Genomic DNA, 17,493 nt, shown 5'->3' on the forward strand with positions numbered 1-17,493 from the left:
AAGAGTTCAGGACCAGAATGTAATTGATAGTCATAAATTCTACACTCTATCAGTCGATGCTGAAGGAGAATGTCTCGTCATGCCCTGAAGCGTTTTAAATTTCAAAATTATATTTAATATCCAATTTATATGGAAGATGTCAAATTTGCTTACATGTCTTTATCTAATGTAAAATGAATTCATCTAATTTTTTATCTTTACTGTCTGTGTGTGTCTGTCTTTGCCTGTCAGATGATGATACCCAGGTACACCTCTCACTATTGGCCAACAAAAAAGGAAAAGCAATGGATTACATTAACGCAAGCTACGTGGATGTAAGGAAAACATTTTAATAAGCTACATACAAACTGAGGCCTTCATCCTCACTCTGAAGCTCATTTCTGTTTATTCAGCCTCTCAAACAAATAGTCTGAGGGTATTTTTATTCCCAGAGCCACTCAACACTTCCCTCTAGTCTTCCAAAACCAAGTCAAGTCTCCCTGCTGCATATTTCTAAACCTATTCACGAGAGGGGACCTGCGAAGCTCTCTATTATGCTAGTAACGGCACCAATAAAACCTTATTTCCAACATCTTGTTGTTTTGTGAAAAGCAGAAGCGACACAAAAAGACCTCTCTGCAGTCATGGCCTCTCTGGAGAGCCGGCATACAGGTTAGAGTTGGTAAAAGCACATTGAGAATCTCTACAGCTCCTACTTTTGTCTGCTTTTGGCGCATTGACGACAACTTCATGCTGTCAGTCAACTGAAGGTTATCTTATCAAACTATTAAATGGAGTGATTGAACAGCGCTCTCTCCTGAGAACACGTGACAGTCTTTCGTAGGCTGGCCTTAACTAAACAAATCACCAGAATTCTGCCATCTTGACATTTTTGTTAAAAACACACACACACACACATATATACACACACATACACACACACATGTTTTGTTTGATTTGGCAATTTAGTCTCCAATTTGAGCACCTATACAGGAGCTTTCTTGGGCCCTTTCTCAGTAGTAAAAAAAATCTAGTAAATTTGAGTTGTGGGATTTAGATTGACTGTGAAGTGCATTTAAATGCTTCATTTTCAACAGGAGAACAAATAGGAAGCTCCAAGTGGACTTTGAGGAGAAAATATTTTTGAGCACATTTTGTTTTTAAAAATCAACTACAACAAGAAAAACGTTATCATAAAAAAGCTACAAATTCTAGTGAAACAGGTTGAACTCGTATTAGACTGAACACACCAGGAGTAAATGAAAATATGCTGGTATTCCTGAACTACCATCTCTTGTAGACGTGTTTCTAATTTTAGAGATATTGCACAAATCCTAAATATTGATTTAATATGAGCTTTGAAATATCCTGATCAAAAATGACTCCTAAGGTTTCTGAAAGTGTTACTGAAGGCCAAGGCAAGTCATCTACATATTCGTCTCCATTTTAGAAGGAGGAAATTCAAAAGACATGCCTGAGTTTAACTACATGATGTGAATCATCTGGCTTCATGGATAGATAAAGTTGGCTATCATCTGCATATTGTATGTTATTTATTCTAATAATATTGCCTATTATTTAAATGTATAATGTCAATAGAATTGGTCCTTGACAAAAAGAAGACTCAACATTTGCATGAACAACCTGGATAGATATAACTTAAACCACTGTAGTGCAATTTCTTTAAAATTTAATTAATTAAAAAGTCTGTAGTAAAATATTGTGCTAAGTGTTATCAAATGCTGCACTGAAGTCTAGCAGGAGTCTGACAGTGTGTAAGCTCACTGTCAGAGGCCATAAGAGGTCGTTAGTAACCTTTAGTAGTGCGGTTTCTCTTCTGTGATTCTGAATCCTGACTGAAATTCTTCAAATGAACCGTTCCTCTGCAGATAATCAGTTAACTGGAGGATGTTATAAGGCCTTGAGGCAATCAGATGTAAAACACAATATTCACGAGTGTTTTAAATCGTAAATTCTTTTTTGCCTATTTTTGATTTCTAATATTGTAATACGTTTTGGTTGGTTGGCCTTCACCTAAAGTTATTTATTAGTAATAATAAATCCAGATTCATAAAGGAATGGTGCAACTATACTTGAAATAGCTATCAATGTGGTGTTTAAGCATTCAGAGCAAAAACTCTAATGGACAATCTTTTTATTATCTCATTGTTTTTCACATTGCAATGTAAAAGTACATGAACACAACAAAGTCAGCAGAACAAATTTCCCATCTTGTACTTAGTACATCTTGCACATACACCTGTGACATTCTGATTTGCCAAAGATCATGTCAGCACTTTGTGTTTCTCAGGGTTTTAAGAAGCCACGGTTGTACATTGCTGCTCAGGGGCCTGTGAGGTCGAGCATTGAGGACTTCTGGAGGATGATATGGGAGCAGAACATCTGCATCATCGTCTTGATCAGCAACCTGGTGGAGAAAGGATGCGTAAGTGTCTCGTCATAGTTTCTGAAATTACATTTATATTTTTGAGTTGAAATATATATGAACATAATCTGATGACACACACAGAGTGAACTTGTGTTCACTCATGTTGGTCAGTAAAGAAAGAAATGATTCTGTAGTTTTAAAAAATATATTTTTTACACTTTTACAGTACTCTTTTATAAATATCGATCAACCAAAGAAGAATCTTTTCCATCACATTTCTTTTAGCATTATATGCATGTGTTTACTGTGTCTTAGAGAATATATGATCAGTACTGGCCACTAGAGGTGCAGGAGGAGTACGGCAGCTTTCTTGTGACTGTGAAGAGCACTAAAGTCCTCGCCTACTACACCCAGAGAACCTTCACCATCAGAAAAATCCAGGTAAAAAAGGTCAGCCTGTAGCAGTCACCCTTAAGTATCCTGTGTAATGACAGAATTTCACTTCATTTTCTTTTTTATAGCTCTAATTTGCAAAGATGATCACTTCAAGAGAAATAAAGACCCTAAAATATTAGAAAGGAGTTCCCTTAATGGGAACCAGTTGGGGTGAGGGGAAAGAGAAGAGAGTAGAGAGACTGCACTACATACAATATATTTAGATTTTCATGTTAATTGTAACTAGGCCAAGTAGGAGTGGCAAGAAATTATTTTAGGGTGGCAGTACCGCAGTAGATCCATCCATGGATGGCACAAGTTAGAATTTCACAACTCGAGTGATGTCAGTGAGTCACTGTTGGTATCTTCCTGTTACTGACTGCTTTGTTCTTGTCCACCTGCAGAGTTCTCAGAAGGGGCGGGCCAAGGAGGGGGCTAATGAGCGGACTGTGACACAGTATCATTACACCCAGTGGCCTGACACTGGCGTTCCAGACTTAGCTCTGCCGTTCCTCTGCTTCATCCGCAAGTCGTCCAGAGCCAGGACAGATGACATGGGGCCACTGATGGTTCACTGCAGGTGGGAACTGCCAGAAAGAGTTAAAAATCTCATTTTCATTGGCAGCTGAATATATATTCTTAACTCTAATATTCTCTTTGCCGCGCAGTGCTGGTGTTGGCCGCACGGGCACATACATTGTCCTGGACAGCATGCTGACGCAGATCCAAAATGAGGGCTCCGTCAACATCATGGGCTTCCTTAAACACATTCAAACTCAGAGGAAATGCCTGGTGCAGACAGAGGTCACCCTCATTCCTGTCCATACACACCCACACCTATAGCCAGTCAACACACCATCCATTTACTACCATTAATAATAATACTACTAATAATAATGACTTCTTTGTGGATGGTAAATCCTGAGTCTCTACATGGTAAGTTCAGTGTCATTGATCTGTGCACCCAGACTGGAACAACTGACATTAAATTGGAACCAAACACAGATGCAGCCCAGAAGATTAAAAAAATAAAAAACGAGAACCTCACTGGCAATACTTAGATTTTTCTTCAAGCAAACCCATGCCTTGGTATGCTGAAGCATTAGCGGTGCCTTTCACTGGAACTAAGGGGTTGAGCCCAACTCCTTAAAAGTAACCCCATATCCACCAAACATTACACTTGACAGACTCATCCATCGGGCTGTCAGACGGAGAACCATGATAGAACCATGATTCATCACTTTTCACTGCATTACGCCGCTTAGATGCAGCTGCTCGGCGATGGAAACCCACCCCATGAAGCTCTTTATGCACTGTTCTTGAGCTAATCTGAAGGCACATGTGGTTTGAAGGTCTGTAGCCATTAACTGCTGAAGACGTTACACACTATCCACTTCAGCATCCGCTAACCCTGCTCTGTGGCTTTAGCGGTCTACTACTTCAAGGCTGAGTTGCTGTCATGCCCAGTCTCCTCCACTTTGTGAACCGTAGTAGTGAGGACATTTCCCAACTGGACTTGTTGCACAGGTGGAATCCTGTCACGGTAGCATACTGAAATTCACTTCAGTGCCTCAGACTGGCCCATTCTTTCACAAATTTTTGTAGAAGCAGTCTAACAGAGGTGTCTGATTTGATATCCTGGTGGCCACCTGAATTCAATGGTCTGGATGAGTGAATGATTACTTTTAGTAATGTAGTGTAGCAGTATGATATAGAGGGGTTACAGTCATTTTGATCACTGTTGTATACACCCTCTACATTCATTCCCATAATGAGTGTATATAAACCCCTGACCACAACTGTAGACCTTTCTTTCAACCATATTTTGATTCTGTGTAGAATTAATAAAATAAATTGAAATGATTGCTAGAGATCTTGTTAAATATAGCACTGAACAGAATATTCTTCTCACAAATACAGTTTTAGTTTCTATCTATATTTTTCACTGGCAGGCAGAACTAGAATGCATTAACAACCTTTTTTTTCACAAAAGTTCGTCCTGATCCCGAAGTCCCAGAAATAATCAACTTTGAATTTTTGTGACTTGTTATTTTCTGACAGCCATCTTGTTTAATTCCATCTCCCATTTCTAAGGCCCACTAGGGTTATGATGGTTTGTCAGTTTCTATTTCATGGCTAGAACTGTATCAGGTATAAATTTAGGACAAATAAACAGAAAAATAGGGAAATAAATTATGTTGCTCCTGCGACAACTTTGCCTCGCTGTTCTAAGCCCCTGCTATAAGATTAGCATGTGCACATGCTGAAGCCACACTGAAAATAAGTCTGTGATGCTTTTTGGCCTCAAACAGGACAAAATCCAAAGCCTAGAGATAACCTAGATATAACACAAGGTGCTGCCCCCCACTCCCAAGAAAAGTTCAGCAACATAGAACAACAGAAGATGCCATCAGCAGTTTGTTTGCTTCAACAGGGAATAATGCCAAAACAACAAACAATCAGCAAACATTTTACAACAATTTATCTGATCCTAACAGGACAGCGAGTCTGTACTTGCTGAAAAGAGGTCAAATTTGTCCTCTCAAACCGAGTCTGCAACTGGAGGAATAAAAATTAAAGCTGTTGGGAGAAGTTTATTTTAGAGTTTAATTTTAAAATATGCTGCAAGTGTCACATTTTCACTGATTCATTTATTTAAAGCACATTTTAAGTGTATTATAGATTTATTGGTGAGATGATGTTTTATATGTGCAGCTCGTTAAACTGCACATATAAAAAACACTAAATGAGGCACAAACTATGTGTTACATCGTGACAGGAATGTCTGGGTATTAATTTGGTGATTCAGAAAATGTATGAAATGATTGTATGTCTGAGTGTCTTTACATTACTGGAATTGTGGCTACTAGAACAAAGACCACTCACCAAAAAGACCTTCTTAATTAATCGGACTAATTTGACATTCATCTGCATCAGACTGTCAAACTCCACATCTCCTTTATTAGACAGTAAGATTTTTTTAATGTTCAAATGAATAGAGTTCAATGTTTAACATTTTAAACTTCCTACCTGGCTCAGTCTCCTGTTATGAGGCTGTTAAAAAAGTTTCAATGACAAATTTAAACGTCCTGTTTTTTTTCTTTCTGCAGGAACAGTATGTTTTTATCCACAATGCCCTGGTGGAAGCCATCTTGTCTGGTGAGACAGAGATGGCAGTGGCTCAACTGCATACGTACGTGGACAAGCTGATGACCCCAGGGCCTGATGGAGGAACAGGGATGGACAAACAGTTCAAGGTAAGCCTTACTCTCAATATGTTTCATTGAGACAGACACAGTCTCAGGCAGTCTTCATATTATCATAAACTATTATCATACTTATTATCAGACATCTTTTAATGAAAGATGGGTTTTTTTAGTTGTTTACAGTTGTTTACAGGTTTTTGATGTTTTCCACAGATGGTTTGTTACACCAATCTGAAGCACTGTGACTATTCCACAGCTCTGCAGGACTGCAACCACAACAAGAACAGGAACTGCTCGGTGATACCCAGTGAGTCTGACACACTCGTCAGTTGCAGCTGAAAATACTGCACATACACAAAAACATCTGTCTGCACAAACATGTTCTATCTCATATTGCAGTTGAGAGGTCACGAGTGCATTTGCCGACAACAGCAGGGGAAACATCAGACTACATTAATGCATCATATATCGCAGTAAGTCATATATATATATATATATATATGACTCTGTGTGTATGTGTATATAATTCATCAGTAACAGCCACCGTTTCAAGTAATGAGGTCAGTAAGTGTGGCTGACATGTTCCTCCAGGGTTACAGGCACACCAAGGAGTTCATCATTACCCAGAAACCCTTGCCTGTCACCATAAAGGACTTCTGGACAATGATATGGGACCACAACGCCCAAGTCATTTTGTCACTGCCTGGGGTGAGGAACCGTTCTTTTTAAAGACATCCCTGAAAGAATCTTGTGACTACATCCTCCTGGGGCTCTTTGTACCTGTTTGTTCCTTTAATTCAAATGTTATTTTAATATTTATTTTATATCTCAAAATATCTTTTCTGGTTTAATATTTTAATGTTTTGTGGAAAATGTATTGAGGTTTTCTTGACGTGTTAGCCCAGACTAGCGATCTGTTCAGGGTCCACCATGACCTTTTGGAGAAAGTCATGCTCTCTCTACAGTATCATGGTACATACTGTAATTACAAGCAGCCAGTTTGGAAAAAATGTAGTTGCAAGTTGGAGATATCTGTGAATTGTCACGAATGCAATGTAATGATTTCCTGTGTTGGTAGATGGAGGAAGAAGCAGAGCCATTTGTTTTCTGGCCTTATAAAGGGCAGCTGATCAGCTATGAGATGTTCACTGTCACTCAAAAGAGTGAGACTCATGTTTGTCTGTCCAACGAGGACCTGCTGGTAGTTCAGGACTACATACTGAAAGCTACAAAGGTTAGTAACATGGCAGTTTGAATTCCCTCTAAAAAATGTATCCCAGCTTTAATTTAAAACCCACGCCCATAAGAATAGTTGTCATGTGGACATGAAAATTCACTCTCATGACTGACTGTGACTGATGTTTGCTGTCTTTTCTTATCTTAATAGGATGACTACGTTCTTGAGGTGAGACACTATCGTGCTCCCAACTGGCCAAACCCAGACAGTCCCCTCATTTCCACCTTTGAACTTTTCAAACTGATGAAGGAAGAGATCCTCACAGAGGACAGCCCTACTGTGGTCCACGATAAGTAAGACCCTTGGACTACTTACAATACTGTCGTCTGGTCTGATACTTGTTTTGTAATCTTTATATTATTCACGATCCATATCTATGCATCTGTCTGTCTGTGTACCTACCTACTCAGGCCTTCTTGTCCAACCTCTGAACCTCTTGTCTGACCTCTCTGTCAGGGTGCTGGTTCAGCATTTTGAGTTTATTCTGTTTTGTGATTCTTTGTATTATTGGTTTAGGATCAAGTTTTATTCCTTGAGTTTAGTTCCTTTTATGTTTTGAGTTTTTTTGTTGTTTATTTTTCAGTTTACCTGTTTTTATTCATGTTTGTTAGCAGCCAAAATACAGTGAGGAACATAAGTATTTGAACACCCTGCAATTTTCAAAGTTCTCCCACTTAGAAATCATGGAGGGATCTGAAATTCACATTGTAGGTGCATTCCCACTTTAAAAAAAACAATTAGGAAATGGCACTGTATGATTTTTAAAGAATGTATTTGGACACCTGAGAAAAGTAGTGTTAATATTTGATACAAAAGCCTTTGTTTGCGATTACAGAGGTCAAACGTTTCCTGTAGTTCTTGACCAGGTTTGCACACAGTGCAACAGGGATTACGGCCCACTCCTCCACACAGATCTCCTCTAGATCTGTCAGGTTTTGGGGCTGTTGCTCAGCAACATGGAGTTTCAGCTCCCTCCAAAGATTTTTTATTGGATTTAGGTCTGGAGACTGGCTAGGCCAGTGGACAGGTGTCTTTAAAGAGCTCAGACAGGTGCTAATAATTTAGATTAATAAAGGCATAGTAACAGGTCTTTGAGAGCCAGAATTCTTGCTGATTGCCAGGTGTTCAAATTTTTATGTGCAGCAGTGCAATACAAATAAATTCTTTAAAAATCATACAATGTCATTTCCTGAATTGTTTTTTAAATGCTGTCTCTCACAGTGGCAATGCACCTACAATGTGAATTTCAGACCCCACAATGATTTCTAAGTGGGAGAACTTCGAAAATCGCAGGGTGTTCAAATACTTATGCTCCTCACTGTAAATGGTTACACTTTTTGTTAAAAATCAATTTTTGCCTTTGATTGTCTGCATTTGGGTCCTCATAAAAAGCTGCATGGTCTGCAGCCACAGACCGTGGCACTCCCAAATGCGCTTCTACAAGAATGGTCAAACATTCCCATAAACATACAGTTGAAGCTGCAAAGGGTGGGCTGACATAATATTTACCCTAGGAATGAAGACAAGACAAATTGATATGCATGCGATGGCAGACAAGCAAATACTTTTGGCAATATAGTGTATATAGTGGAGATGGGAGTTGTGGGTGTATGTGTGGGTGTGTTTGTGTGTGTATATAGATAAGATAGATATAGATATATAAAGAGAGACGTTGGATGTCGGACTGGAGAATAATAAAAAGGCCACTAGAAAAGCTGCAGCCACCAAATATCAGCAGAGAATAACCTAAGTCCTAAGGCGTCAGCTGAATCGGAAGAACAAGATTCGTGCAATCAACACATACGCCCTGCCAGCTTATTATCAGACATCAATAAGCTGGCAGGCCCAAGGGAGAAGATAGAAGCCATTGACATCAAGACAATCAAGCTCCTTACCATGTATGGAGGGTTTCACCTCAAATCCAGCACCCTGAGACTGTATGCTAAGCAGAAGGAAGGTGGCCAAGAACTAGTGAGTATCAGAACTACTATCCAGGATGACACAACAAAGATCCATGAGTACATCAGGAAGATGGGCACATAGTATTGCTTAGTGAATACCTCAGGCAGCAGAAACCAGAGAAAGAAGAAGAGCAAGAGCTCCCATGATGACAGACCCGCATGTACCACCGACAAACAGAAGAAGGGATATTGAGAAATCCCACCAGTAGTTAGCTAGACTGAAAGACATCACAGAGGCAGTAATCATGGCAACAAAGGAACAAGCTCTAAGCACAAGATCCATACAGGCTGGGGTCTAACACACCAGGCAAGACCCGAGGTGCAAAGATGCCCCTGAGACAATCCAGCATAACTGCAGGGTGTAAGATGCTAGCAGGCAGGGCATACATGGAACGCCATAACCAAGTGGCGGCCTAGTCCACAAGAACATGTACTGAGTATGGCCTAGAACTCCCAAGGTCAAAATGGGAGACACTCCCCAAGGTGGCTGAGAATGACCAGGCTAAGCTCTTGTGGGACTTCCAGATACAAACAGACAAAGTGGTAATGGCTAACCAACCGGACATAATGTAGCTATGCCAAGTAGTAGCAAAATCAGGAAAAAAGAAAACACAAGAAGTTGGAGCCACATGCCCATATAATTTTATTTATTTTGTTTTTTGTTTTTTAGTGTGGGTGGGTTTACAGCAGGACTGTTCTGTGCTCTTTCGTCTCTGACTCGCCAGTTGGATGCCGAAGCGTCAGTGGATGTCTTCCAAGTAGCCAGGCTGATGAATCTCATGAGACCTGGAACCTTCAACAACATCGTAAGTTTGTCTGTCTCACAATAATTTTATTGTAATGTAATGCTGTAAAGTGTACCTCATTAAATTTGAATATTTAAAAAATATATAATTAGCATCAAAACAACAAGGCAGCTGTTTTTATTGTAATAGGCTCTTTAAATGTTGGGTTTTTTCTGTTTGTTTAAGGGTATAATATGCCTTAATGGCTGTGGCCTTTTTCAGTAGGGAGACAACAGTGAAACGGCAAGAAGCACGACAATGAGTTTGAGGTGTTGACTTCACCTCCAAATTCTCAATCTAATCAAGCATAAGCAATTGTTTTTTTCCAGCACTTATTTTGTACTGGACAAAAAAAGTCTGATCCATGGAGATACCTTCAAGGGTCTAGTGGAGTTCATGCTGTTTTGGTGGCAAAAGGGGTACCAACATGTCAATTCATTCATCAATTGTCAATTCATGTTAATGTTATTGCCACCTTGAGGTGGCAACAATCCCTTCAAGTTTTATATTGTAAAGATCCTACAATAATGCATAAAAGATCCCAAGCGCTTCAGGGCTCGCAAAATTTCAAAATCCCTGGTAGCCCTTTGGGCAGGGACTCTTCAGTTTTTGGTAGCCCAAAATAAATTGAAGTAGCCTGAATAAAAAAGAGAGCAATTTTTTGATTGATGTTTTGTTTCCCGTTTTGTTTCCTTTACAATATTATACATTAAAGTATAATATTGTAAAGGAAACAAAACATTAATCAAAAAATTGTTGAAACACAAATTATAACATTGTATAAAAATTACAATCATCAACTCAAATACTTGGTTCTAATTGAACAGAAGTTTCTATGAACTTGTAAGAACTGTGTAGGACATGAATCAGTCTGTGTCAGATCCTGAATTTGAAATTTCCACTGAAATCACAGGTAAGAAACAAGTGGAACCAAGATCGAGGCCATTTGCTTTTTGAAGTTTGCAAAGACTGCTAAATTGTGCCAGTGGTAGTTCACTCTTTGCAACATAGTACGCTGTTTTAAACTGATTTTCAGGTTTATTTTTAGTATGTTATTTGCAATTGGTGTTTGTTCTGGGAAAGATATTGCAGACTGAGCAATAATGCATTTCTTGCATTTCTCATGGGTTCTAATGGGGGCATTTCTTAAAATGACTGGTCCCAGTAACAAAGGCGCTTGTCGACTCAGAAATCGAGGGAAAACCAACAACACACCCGGCAGAACATTATGTTATTTACACGGGTGCACATAAGTGGTCCGCAGGTGCGTATTCGCTGTCAAAATAAAAGACACGCACCAGATAAGAAGTTGCAACGCGCGTTTGCGTCCATATAAAAAGCACTGTTTTTGTCCGCTAGAGTGGGATTTTCACGGCACATTCCGCACCACATGTCTGTGCGTTCATCATCTGTTTGAAGCCAGCTCACCTCCTGCAACCACTTTTCCGAGAATACGTGCTTCTTTTGTGGTTCGGACTCCTTCTGACATTTCTTTGGAGGTGGAGGAAAACCAAAGTAATTGCTTAAAGGAGCTTCTTCGACATCTTTAAGAGTTCTAAATAAATGTCTGTCCTCCTCCAGAAAATCTTATGTACGCAAACACGTGTTGCAACTTCTTATCTTGTGCGCGTTTTTTATTTTGACAGCGAATGCGCACCTGCGGACCACTTATGTGCAGCCCCGGTTATATAGCTCGTCATTTTGCAGCCACAGAAATTATTTTGTCCATGAAACCATAAAGCTGCACTTTCTTTTTGCCTTATAGTCTCATTTGTCATAACTTCTCCGTTTTGTGGTAAGCTTTTCTTTGGCTGTCACTTCTTCACCCTGACCTGTCTTATTTGGCTCAGCAGAACTAAAATATAAATCCTGCTGCTTTTACACACGCACTCACATAAGCTCAGCGATTCTCTGCGCGATCAACCTCTCACATGTTTAAGCTGCGGGAGATTTCACTTGTCATGTTTGCATAGTAAGCTAACGATTGATAAGACGATGTCAGAGGAATTGGTGCGCAAATTATCGTCACTCACCAATCAGTGCTGTCGCTCTCTATACACAGTTCGCACGATTGCAAAGTGAAAGCAAAAAAGAAGCGCAAATTCAAACGAAATTTCCGAAAGAATGCAAAAGCATTGACATATATTTTTCCTTCCTATGATAGCCCGACGGGCAGGGCAGAGATAGATTTTGGTAGCCCGACTGGAAAAATCGCTAGCCCCGGGATGTCGGGCTAGCGATTTTGCGAGCCCTGTGGAGCATATAAAAATAAATATACTTTTTGACCTGGAGCCATTTGTTTCAGACGAATGCCATTCTGTGCTCCCATTCACTCTTATTCACTAATTTCTCCAACCAGTTTTGGAGAGAAAGAAAATAACCTCAGTTTTTAACTTGCTCTCCTGACCTCAATTTAAGCACCACACATACCAAAAACCCACACATATGGACAACAACTTGTCAGGATGCTCACGGTTTTTAAAACACATAAATATCACATTTGATCTGAATGTGATATGGAGAAGCCTCATTTTAAAGCCATTTTGTGAGAGGAGTGCAAAGTGCTTCTCTTACAGGCATGACAGAGAGAAAAGGGGCCATTTTCTCATGTCATGCCTCCCTCATTTTAATATCAATTGCGGATTGGTTGGCCTGTGTCATAGTCCTACTCCCTCACCCCTAAGGGGCACACCTACCAGTGGCTGTCATGTGTTTTGTCAGGAAGTCTGTCAGTGGCTTACAGTCTGCACTTTTACTTCTCTTGTACTGACAATTTTGGATGCAAGGGACATATTTCTCTCTTTTTTTTAACATCTGACAACTTTCAGTATGTTTAAAACAAACAAACAAACCACTTTTACAGTGTCTGCCACTTTATTGGGCACACTTGTTTTCACTGTACACAAACAAGCTGTTTATCTAGAACTCTTTGTTCACATCCACAGTGTTCCACATCCTTGCAAAAAACGTTTTGCAATTGAATTGTAAATTCTAGTTGTTTTAGAAGGATTTTAAATTAGATTCTGGATTTAACAGGGTCAGTACTTTTGCTGCAGTATTTTGGATCAAGTAAGAGAGATTTTTTTTTTGCAGAGTCCTATAATAATGAGTTACAATAGTCCAGCCTACAAATGTATGAACTGGTTTTTCAGGAAAAACTTTTTTCAGCAAGGCAGCATGGTGGTTTGGTGTTTAGCACTGTTGCTTCACAGCAAGAATATCCAGAGTTCAACTACACCATTTGGCCAGAGCCTTTGTGTGGAGTTTGCACGTTCTCCTTGTGTTTGTGTGGGTTCTCTCTGGGTACTCCAGATCCTCCCACAGTCCACAGACATGCAGTTAGTGGGGTAAGATTAACTGATGATTTTAAATTGCCCATAGGTGTGAATGTGAGTGGTTGTCTCCAGGGTATCCCACCTCTCCCACTGTAGTAGCTGGGATAGGCTCCAGCACTACCTCCTGAGCCACCTCGCAAATGTACAGGTCATCTAGTAATTAGAAGGTTGATGGTTCAATTCCTGGCTACTCCAGTCTGCATGCCAAATATCCTTTCGCAAGATAACCCCAAGTTGCTTTCCAATGTATCTATTGTGTGTGTAAATGTTAGATAGAAAGCGCAGAAAAAGAAGTGGATCGGTGATTGTGGCAGGTTGTAAAAAGCACTGCGAGTGGTAAGGTAGAGTAGAAAAATATGCACAGCAGGTTAGTTAAACACACAAAACTGTACAATGAACATATAATGAGTTGTTTACCCATTTTCTAGGAGCAGTACCAGTTCTTGTACAAAGCCATGCTGAGTCTCATCGGGACACAAGAAGACGAGAAAACTCAGTCCTTTGACGCTAACGGGACCATCGTGACGGAAACCACCAGCATGGCTGAAAGCATTGAATCCCTGGTACCAACGAATAAATAAAACCAACAAAAAAATACTACACTTTTACAAATGAGCAACAGCATTTCGTCCCTTCCCTGAAACCACCAACAGAGCTGCTAGTGAATCCAGACTCTTGCTACAATCACTCAAGAAATCTTGTCATTCAAGACTCTGCCTTTTGTAGATTGAGACTGGTATGAGTTTCCTCTATACAGTTTTGTAATGTGTGCCTTTTTGCTCATCTTGGATTTCTAACTGTGATATGAGCTGTAGACTAATTGTTCAATGTTTTTAATGCTGTACTGCCCTGAGACTAACTGTCAACGCCAATCTTATATTTATTGGCGCTGAGCCAAATGTGGGGAAAAAGGGAAAAGCTGCATCTTTTGACATCAAATGCTAAGGTCAAAGGAAAGACTCTTTGTCAGACTCTTTCAATATTGATTTTGTTAATGTGTCTTTAACAGAGTACTTGCTCTGTTAAATGTAAATTCTGTTTAAATTGGTGTAGCATGCTGCAGTCAAATATAAAATAAGGGTATCGAATAGTAGATTAATGTACTGTAAATAATATTATAATAATACCCTGAATGGACCAAATTTCTATTTATGCTTTTCACCTTTGCTTTTATTTTTGAAGGGTTTAATTCTAATTGCCTAGCTGCTTTTATACTATGGATTTTGTAACAGTCATGCATGGGTACTGACCTTTTTGTTTTTTTGGTTTGTTTTTTAGCTATAAAGGAATCGCTGCTGGCTTATTAGCTAAGGGATTAAATAAGGGAAGGAACACCAAAGAGAGCCTGTGAGAGTGTTTTGTTACTGTGTGTTGAACCACAAATATACCTGCAAAGATGCAACAGACACATGAACTATTAGAGGTTTGCTCAGAAGTTAGTTAAATACACTGTTTTGCATACAAGTGATGTTGGAAATTTCCAATTTAAACATTTGGTACCAAGATGATGTATTAAGTCCATTGTAGACAGCAATTAGCAAAACTGTAGATTAGCAGAATGAGTTTCAGCTCATTAATATGCAGCCTTACAGAGAACCAACAGGAGGCAGGTCAAAGGTCACAAGGTCCAGACAAAAGGAACAAAAATGAGGAGAAACAGCCTTCTGTGAGCCTGACAGAGAAGAGATGTTACCGAATCAAGAAACACCGAAAATGGAGACATACCCAATTCCATTTCTAATGATGATTCTTGTCTGTGGATTAATACAATTCCCTTAACAGAGTCATGGACTAATCCCTGGTTATTTCAGTTGATCTTTGCATGTGTTAATCCAGGCTAAGACACTGTAAGAAATGTGCCTTTTCAGGACAGAAAATAGGTCAGTGTCCAGACGTATCCACATTTTAATTTGCATTTTTGACTTTTCATGAATACAAACTTAATTGGTCTCTGCTTGGTGCCCTACTTTATATAACTGCCTTTAAATCAAGAAGGAGCAAAAACGCTGATCATCTTTTTCTGAAGAGTTGAGCTCAACTAATTAAGTGATCAGAACCATGTCACAAATAAAAAGGTCACAAAAAGCAATACAGGTGCAAAAGTCTGTATTACGCAATAACTGTTTTTAATATCTTAAAGCTTTGTGCTGACAAATATCAGCCATAATTGTAAACATGTACATACTGTGTATTGATGCAAAAGAAATAGTGTGCTGCAGCCTTTATCATCATTTGGCCTCTTTTGGTGTCAAGATGATATATTAAGTCCATGCTAAGCACCAATTAGCAAAGCGGTAGATTAGCAGAATGATTTTCAGCTCACTGATATCCAGCCTTACAGGGAACCAATGGGAGGTAGATAAGTAAGTAATCAATAAAAAGATAAGTAAGGGAGAACTAGTGCGTGAAATGGACAAATCAAGAGTGTGGAAAGTTCTGAAGATAACAAGAAAACTGATTGCAGCTGTAGACCGTCATAATTCTCTTCCATTTGGGTCTGTGGGTGATATGTTCCCGTTGTGGTTGGGAAGTGAAGGACTATAGCATAATAATAATTATTATTTTGCTGGTAGTGCACTTCATTCATGATTCATTTCTATTGGAATTTAATTCAAATCTTCATTCTGAGCTTTCTCAGCAAATTCTATTGAATATAATGGTATCCCTAAAATTCATAAAAAAAATCATCCTGGCTAGTTGACATTAAATTCTCAGTGGATGGATTCTCAATTGATTTAAATGTTAGCGCATTTGCAATTAAATTACTGCACTGTTTGCACTAAGATCCAAGCATTACGAACACCAAGGCCTCAAAGCTACAACACCAATGAATAAGGAAATCTTGTGGAGAAAAGGTCTTCTGCAAAATGTTGGAAGCTTAAAAATGCTCAGAATGAAGGAAAAGATTCACTTTACCCAAATACCTTGCAAACAAGAGAATTCCACCTACCTGCACGGCTTTGCTATCAACATGGCTGAATCCGATGGATTCTGTAGTGCTCTAAGCTTAAAAATAAAATTTAAAAAAGCTTAAAAAATAAAAAAGGTCAGTTATGGATATAGTAACAATCCAACGAAGAAGAAATTAAAAAAAAAAACCAGACTATTACATTTATAATTGAATTGTGACAATCCGAATCTATAAAAAATGAATAAGAAATACTTCACATAATAATTTTATTCATGCAATCATTATTTTATAAAGCAAAATATCAGAACCATCTGATTGTTTTTTACTAATCAAATCTTTGATTATTGTGAAGGTCAATCAAAAAGACAAATAAAAACCATTTGTTATTATTCAGTGTCATATTCTTGTTACTAACAGATTTAACATGAACACATGAAACTGAACCACCTTAAAAATACCACCTAAAAATACCATGTGGTACTTCTAGCTCGCACTACAGAGGACGAGCGACTCTAAATCGTAAACATTGCATATTGTGGCTCCGTGCACCTTAGGGAACATGGTAGACCATTAAAACTGATCTTATAGTATGTATCTCTCTCCCCCTCTCTCTCTTTATATATATGTGTGTGTGTGTGTGTGTATATATATATATATATATATATATATATATATATATATATATATATATATATATATATACATACATAAATAAACACCCAGCACGCCCCTGCGGGCGGTTTATCCTTCAAGCTCGGGTCCTCTACCAGAGGCCTGGGAGCTTGGCCCAGATAAATGCCACACAGCAGACACATCTCTACATCAACTGTTCAAAGGAGACGATTATACGATTCAGGCATTTATGGTCAAATGAAACCTCTACCAAGGAAAAGCAACAAGCAGAAGAGATTTGTTGGCGCCAACAAACACAAGGCATGGACATTAGACCAGTGGAAATCTGTGCTTTGGTCTGATGAGTCCAAATTTGAGCTCTTTGGTTCCACCAGCGGTGTCTTTGTGCAACACAGAAAAGGTGAGTGGATATTCTCCACATGCATGATTCAAACAGTGAAGCATGGAGGAGGTGTTTTGGTGTGGGGGTGCTTTGCTGGTGACACTGTTGGGGATTTATTCAAAAGTGAAGGCACACTGAACCAGCATGGCTACCACAGCATCCTACAGCAACATGCCATCCAGTTTGTGTTTAGTTGGACGATCATTTATTTAAGATAAGATAACCTTTATTAGTCCCACA

General features: G+C 39.0%; 1 protein-coding gene across 3 annotated transcripts in view; it reads left to right on the forward strand.

The window, feature by feature from the left end:
• LOC147325318 (receptor-type tyrosine-protein phosphatase zeta-like) overlaps positions 1 to 16,524 on the forward strand; it is a 96,450-nt gene extending 79,926 nt beyond the window's left edge. Inside the window, exons 18-30 of one of the 3 annotated variants that reach the window (XM_086299779.1) lie at positions 232 to 314; positions 2,291 to 2,425; positions 2,684 to 2,818; positions 3,208 to 3,383; positions 3,472 to 3,607; positions 5,914 to 6,060; positions 6,223 to 6,316; positions 6,409 to 6,482; positions 6,601 to 6,717; positions 7,088 to 7,243; positions 7,397 to 7,539; positions 9,878 to 10,013; positions 13,756 to 16,524. In XM_086299779.1, coding sequence (XP_086155905.1) covers positions 232 to 314; positions 2,291 to 2,425; positions 2,684 to 2,818; positions 3,208 to 3,383; positions 3,472 to 3,607; positions 5,914 to 6,060; positions 6,223 to 6,316; positions 6,409 to 6,482; positions 6,601 to 6,717; positions 7,088 to 7,243; positions 7,397 to 7,539; positions 9,878 to 10,013; positions 13,756 to 13,908 — 1,685 coding nt within the window. In that variant the 3' untranslated portion in view covers positions 13,909 to 16,524. Of the gene's footprint in view, positions 1 to 231; positions 315 to 2,290; positions 2,426 to 2,683; positions 2,819 to 3,207; positions 3,384 to 3,471; positions 3,608 to 5,913; positions 6,061 to 6,222; positions 6,317 to 6,408; positions 6,483 to 6,600; positions 6,718 to 7,087; positions 7,244 to 7,396; positions 7,540 to 9,877; positions 10,014 to 13,755 lie in introns of those variants that run through there. The other 2 variants (XM_086299780.1, XR_015130310.1) reach the window with 2 other exon arrangements.
• Positions 16,525 to 17,493: the final 969 nt, after the last annotated feature.

The sequence above is a fragment of the Aulonocara sp. 'chitande type north' Nkhata Bay genome, linkage group LG7 (assembly GCF_057382095.1).
Source record: "Aulonocara sp. 'chitande type north' Nkhata Bay isolate Kocher_YH1m ecotype deep benthic linkage group LG7, A_spYH_male_GT1.1, whole genome shotgun sequence".
Classification (NCBI taxonomy): Eukaryota; Metazoa; Chordata; class Actinopteri; order Cichliformes; family Cichlidae; genus Aulonocara; species Aulonocara sp. 'chitande type north' Nkhata Bay.